This window comes from Lithobates pipiens, unplaced genomic scaffold (assembly GCF_037356315.1).
Source record: "Lithobates pipiens isolate NorthernLeopardFrog02 unplaced genomic scaffold, aLitPip1_a1.2 Scaffold_19, whole genome shotgun sequence".
Classification (NCBI taxonomy): domain Eukaryota; kingdom Metazoa; phylum Chordata; class Amphibia; order Anura; family Ranidae; genus Lithobates; species Lithobates pipiens.
This window is the reverse complement of record NW_027507764.1, coordinates 42,392,867-42,398,866: the sequence shown is the minus strand read 5'-3', so window position 1 is coordinate 42,398,866 and position 6,000 is coordinate 42,392,867. Positions and strand designations below refer to the sequence as shown.

The 6,000-nt window shown below is 47.1% G+C and overlaps 1 protein-coding gene across 4 annotated transcripts in view; it reads right to left on the bottom strand.

Annotated features, from left to right (window-relative positions):
• Positions 1 to 6,000, bottom strand: part of CTDSPL (CTD small phosphatase like) — a 134,401-nt gene that overhangs the window by 32,155 nt on the left and 96,246 nt on the right. For 3 of the 4 annotated variants that reach the window (XR_013277489.1, XM_077490679.1, XM_077490677.1), the window contains exon 3: positions 1,937 to 1,969. The exons of the other annotated variant lie outside the window; for it this stretch is intronic. Coding sequence is in view for 2 of the 3 variants with exons in the window: in XM_077490679.1 (XP_077346805.1) it covers positions 1,937 to 1,969 (33 nt within the window). In the remaining variant the exon portion in view is untranslated. The remainder of the gene's footprint in view (positions 1 to 1,936; positions 1,970 to 6,000) is intronic. 4 annotated transcript variants of the gene reach the window in all.

Here is a 6,000-nt window from a genome sequence, read left to right as displayed (position 1 = left end):
TATAGATTTATATAGAGCATTCTTGTACAGGAGTTCAGGAGTCTTCAGCAGTTTTTTTTTTTTTCTGCCTCTAAACGCTGAGCTTCAAATATGCATCTAAGGCTCGGTTTCCACTAGTGCGACTTGACATTGCGACTGCAGACTCGCATGACAAGTCACACCTCATGATCGCCAAAAAGTACTGTTCATATCTGTGCGACTTCAAAGTAGTCGCTGCACTACTTTGGTCCCACTTTGATGCGACTTGAGGTCCATAGGCCTCAAGACCACACAGGCATTGTTTCAAGTCACAGCAAAATCACAGCAAAATCTCACGACTTTCAGGTCGCAATAATGGAAACCTAGCCTAAAATCTCCTAATGTGCAGACACACAAAGGATAACACTGAGCTACTTCTACAGGCAAAACTCCTGTAGAAGCAACTTTTTTTTTTCTTCTAAGCCCAGCATGCATGGACCCTACAGGCTTCAACAAAGCTTGCTGAAAGCTCAAGCAAACACTTTGTCAAAGCTTGCTAATCACACTACTCTTATATAATCTAAAGCAGCTATATGCAATTAGCGCACCTCCAGCTGTTGCAAAACTACAAGTTCCATCATGCCTCTGCCTTTGGGTATCATGCTTATGGCTGTCAGAGTCTTGTTATGCCTCATGGGACTTGTAGTTCTGCAACAGCTGGAGATCCGCTAATTGCATATCCCTGATCTAAGACCCCTTTCACACTGGGGCACTTTGCAGGCGCTACAGTGATAAAAATAGCACCTGCAAACCGCCCTGAAACAGCCGCTGTTGTGTCACCAATGTCAAAGCCCCGAGGGCTTTCACACTGGAGCGGTGCACTGGCAGGATGGTAAAAAAAAATAAAAAAAAAGTCCTGCTAGCAGCATCTTTGGAGCAGTAACGCCGGCAAAGTGCTACAGCAGCCCTTTGCAGTGGTTTTAACCCTTTCTCGGCTGCTTGCGGGGGGGTAAAACCGCCCTGCTAGCGGCTGAATACCAGCGCTAAAAAAAAACTTTTAGCGCCGCTTTATCGCCGACACACACCCCCCCGTGGCTTAGTGTGAAAGGGCTCTAAAGCTCATTTCAAAACAGGCTGTACAGACCGATCAGCATCCATGCAAAACACGTGCCCGCTCCTATGACTGTGCGCCCAGGTTCACACTATAACCCGCTGCGGAACGCACAGGAGCGCTGTGCGTCCCTGTGCCCCGTTTCAGGGACGAATCAGGGCCGATTCTATGCCTGAATTCGGCCCTGAAACTGAGCCAAAGACACACGCGTTTTTTTTTGCACTGCGCTCCGCAGCCGCCCCGGAGATATGTGAACCGGCTCCATAGGGAGCCAGTCACATTCTCCTACTATGCGAATTAGATGCAGGGAAGCGCTCATCTAATTCGCATAAGGTGTGAACGGGGGCTGATAGGGATTGCAGCGCAAGTTCTACTTGGTCAGGAGCGGACATAACTGGGTACACGCGCTCTGTAAAGTGCCAAGTAATATACTGATGCTATATAAATATAGGACATTAATGAATGGATTAAAAAAAAAAAAAGATGATCAAATGCTTCTTTGAAAGGACCATTTATCCCCAGCGCTGCTCAGATTGTGAAAGGTGTGCTTCCTCCCGCCTTAGACAGCTCTGAGAGCTTCCCAAATTCATTCCACTCCCGCGACATTTAGGATTTACTACGTTGAATAGAAAAATTAGGCACATAAATATAAGTATGAACCAAGCAACAGTCAGGCAATAAAAGAGCCAATTTATTAGAAGGCGGCCAAAAGTGCGAGTTATCACACCAGCTGAAATCAGTTTTCTAGCAGAGATGTTAATGGAAGATGGAAGAACAGCAAAACACATATTAAACAAGAAAGCAAAATAATAAAATGGCAAGAAGATAAAAAAAGGGTAAAATAAAAATAAAAATAAAAATACATACAGTAGGAATGGTAATGACTTGCGTCTGATCACCCTACGAGAGAACAAAAAGCAGAAAGATTACTAAATGAGAAATCTACTGGAAGGGAAATGAAAAGGAAGCGTGGCAAGGACACGTCAGAAGAAGTACAATGAGGCTCTATAGCAGCGGAAGAACCACGTTCCACTGGATGTTCTGTGGATGAAGGCCGCAGATTGCCTGTACCTGCATAAAACATCAGTGACAAGCTGGTTTATGCAAAACGCACTCTTGGTAAAATGCAAAGCTTAGTTTGAAATCAGATCATTTTATGGTCGCAAATACCGTCAGTAGCATCAAAAGTGGTAAGAGCTAAAACACAGTTCATAAGTCCATATAAAATGACAGCTTGCTTGGCCCCCAGAGCAGCTCCTCAGCAGATTGAAGGTCATCTGTAATAAAGTAAAAATGGACACCAGAGGGCGCTTCTAAGCATAGCAAGTTAGTGTTTACTGTATTATTAAAACAGTAAAAATGCACTTACATTTAGTAATGTGAAAAGCAGCGTATCTTAAAACCAGGCTGAACTGCAGCAATCCAGGAAGGTCTAGAGAGAAGACGTCTGCAGCATGTAGAGCTACAACACCATCAGAGCCAGTTGGACAGCGTGGGAATATTCCAGGATGTCAGATTTCGGGTGCTTGGTTTACGCGTTTCAAGGCAGTAATGCCTCTCTTTCTCAAGCCTGTATAAAAGGGGCCTTACTGTCTTGAAACACGTAGCCACGGCCCCTTCCAAACCCACGGCATGCAACGTCACCCTCATATATACCCATGTTGTCCAAAGGGCTCTGGGGGTATTGTAGCTCTATATGCTGCAGGTGGCTTCATTCTACACCTCCTTTGACTGCAACAGTTTGGCCCGGGTTCCCGAGATGACTTCCCTTGGTTTTAAGATGCACTATATTGTCAAATGTATTAGGAAGCCTGCCTTTACACTCACATGATCTTTAATGGCATCCCAGTCTTAGCCTGCAGGGTGCACTATTGAGTTGGGCCACCCTTTGTAGCTATAACAGCTTCAATTCTTCTGGGAAGGCCGTCCACAAGGTTTAGGAGTGTGTCTATGGGAAGTTTTGATAATTCTTCCAGAAGCACGTTTGTTTGGTCAGGCACCGATGTTGGACGATGAGGCTTGGCTCGCAGTCTCCACTCTAACTCATCCCAAAGGTGTTCTATCAGGTTGAGTTCAGGACTCTGTGCCAGCCAGTCAAGTTCCTCCAACCCAAATGCGCTCATCCATATCTTTATGGACCTTGCTTTGTGCACTGGTCCAAATAATTTGGTGGAGGGGGGATTATGGTGGGGATTGTTTTTCAGGGGTTGCGCTTGGCCCCTTAGTTCCAATGAAGGGAACTCTTAAGGCGTCAGCATACCAAGACATTTTGGACAATTTCATGCTCCCAACTTTGTGGGAACAGTTTGGGGGATGGCCCCTTCCTGTTCCAACATGACTGCGCATCAGTGCACAAAGCAAGGTCCATAAAGACATGGAGGAGTGAGTTTGGGATGGAGGAACTTGATTGGCCTGCAACCCTATAGAACACCTTTGGGATCAATTAGAGAGGAGGCTGCGAGCCAGGCCTTTCCGTCCAACATCAGTGCCTGACCTCACAAAATGCGCTTTTGGAAGAACGGCCAAACATTCCCATAGACACACTCCTAAACCTTCCCAGAGGAGTTGAAGCTGTTATGGCTGCAAAGGGAAGACCAACTCAATATTGAACCCTACAGACTAAGACTGTAATGTCATTAAGAAGTTAATGTGAATGTAAAGGCAGGCATCCCAATACTTTTGACAATATAGTGTGAGTCTTCTTTCATCTTTTATAAATGTGAGTGCATTTTTTACTGCTTTTAACAATAAGAATTAAATTGCTACACTTAGAAGCATCCCCTGTTGTCCATTTTACTCAGCTCGAAATTAAGGTTCTGAGGAGGTCATTTTTTTCCACTGCAATGCTTTAAATCTAGTATTTCCATAAAACCTAGGCATGCTGAAGCTGGTCATAGATGGCTGGATGTCTGGTTAGGTATGCAATAGTGCTGGACCAATGAAATAAGAATTGGTTCTAATAGACATACCAGTATAATAGTGTTTTACTTGAAGGAGGTGAAACCAGGATTAGAGTATGGAGCGTGTGGACCTGGTTCTGCTCCTAGGCCGCTACCTCTGATCCCGATACATAAACTACTTTACAGATGATCAACCCTTGGGTTTGAGGTAAGGAGTGCTTAGTACAAATATTGCTTAGAACCTGGCTGCTCACAATGCCATTAGGACAAGCTAGCCCCAATCCAACCTTAAAGTGGTTGTAAACCTCTGAAAAACAAAGCATATCCTTCTATAGTGTGTACTTGCCTCAATCCAAAGCACCTACTGTGGTTCCAATCTGCTCTCTCCTCCCTCTGCCATCTGCATGGGTCACTTGTGCACGGGTATGCCCCACCTCAAGCACACAGAAGGTGAATTACAGCTTTAGCTGTGCATGTTTACCTTTAAGACCGTATAGAGGGGGGTGTGTCTTCGCTCCACTCAGGTCTTGGAATACACTCAGCTGGCTGCTCTATGCTGTACAGTGTGTGATGTCAGATTCCCACCCCTTGCTTTCTGGAATTGAGAAATGCTGTGTAAATTCTGTACTTTGAACGGCTGTAGAGGAGAGAGGGCTAGAAGCATTGAACAAGCATTAGTGCTACTACCCATTCGATCCCACATCTAAAGAGTCTGCCCGATCCACAGTTGCCCGGCTGTATATGATAATTCAAATGATCCGCATGACCACTCCAATACTGCTTTTAAAATCTTGGATGGATTGAGAAAGTCAGTGTACAAATTACAGATGCAGCGACTTGACGCGTTTCAGCCTACACAGCTTTTGTCATAAGGCCAGAGGAGAGAGAGATGCAGATAAACAGGTACAGCTTATAAAGAATTTGTGTTATCTCTGAGTATCCCCTGAGGCTAGTCATTTCAGTGGTTATATGTAAGGGTTTTTAAAGTAAAAGGTTGTGGAGCACTAGACAGGACTGTACAGTGAAGATGGGGGAAGGCATGTATTCATGTAGGGTAGGGTGGGATAGAGCGGCGTGGGGTAGGGTAGGGTGGGATAGAGCGGCGTGGGGTAGGGTAGGGTGGGATAGAGCGGAGTGGGTTAGGGTAGGGTGGGATAGAGCGGAGTGGGTTAGGGTAGGGTGGGATAGAGCGGAGTGGGTTAGGGTAGGGTAGGATAGAGCGGCGTGGGTTAGGGTAGGGTGGGATAGAGCGGCGTGGGTTAGGGTAGGGTGGGATAGAGCGGCGTGGGTTAGGGTAGGGTGGGATAGAGCGGCGTGGGTTAGGGTAGGGTGGGATAGAGCGGCGTGGGTTAGGGTAGGGTGGGATAGAGCGGCGTGGGTTAGGGTAGGGTGGGATAGAGCGGCGTGGGTTAGGGTAAGGTGGGATAGAGCGGAGTGGGGTAAAGGTGGGATAGAGCGGAGTGGGGTAAAGGTGGGATAGAGCGGAGTGGGGTAAAGGTGGGATAGAGCGGAGTGGGGTAAAGGTGGGATAGAGCGGAGTGGGGTAAAGGTGGGATAGAGCGGAGTGGGGTAAAGGTGGGATAGAGCGGAGTGGGGTAAAGGTGGGATAGAGCGGAGTGGGGTAAAGGTGGGATAGAGCGGAGTGGGGTAGGGTAGGGTAGGGTGGGATAGAGCGGAGTGGGGTAGGGTAGGGTAGGATAGAGCGGAGTGGGGTAGGGTAGGGTAGGATAGAGCGGAGTGGGGTGGGGTAGGGTAGGGTGGGATAGAGCGGGGTGGGGTGGGGTAGGGTGGGGTGGGGTGGGGTAGGGTAGGGTGGGATAGGGTAGGGTGGGGTGGGGTGGGGTGGGGTAGGGTAGGGTAGGGTAGGGTAGGGTGGGGTAGGGTAGGGTGGGGTGGGGTAGGGTGGGGTGGGGTAGGGTGGGGTGGGGTAGGATTTATTAAAAAGAACAAAAAACACTAGAAGTGAACTTAAAATTAAAAAAGATTTAAAATGGATCTAAACCCAATCACTATAATCTGATTGGCTATAAC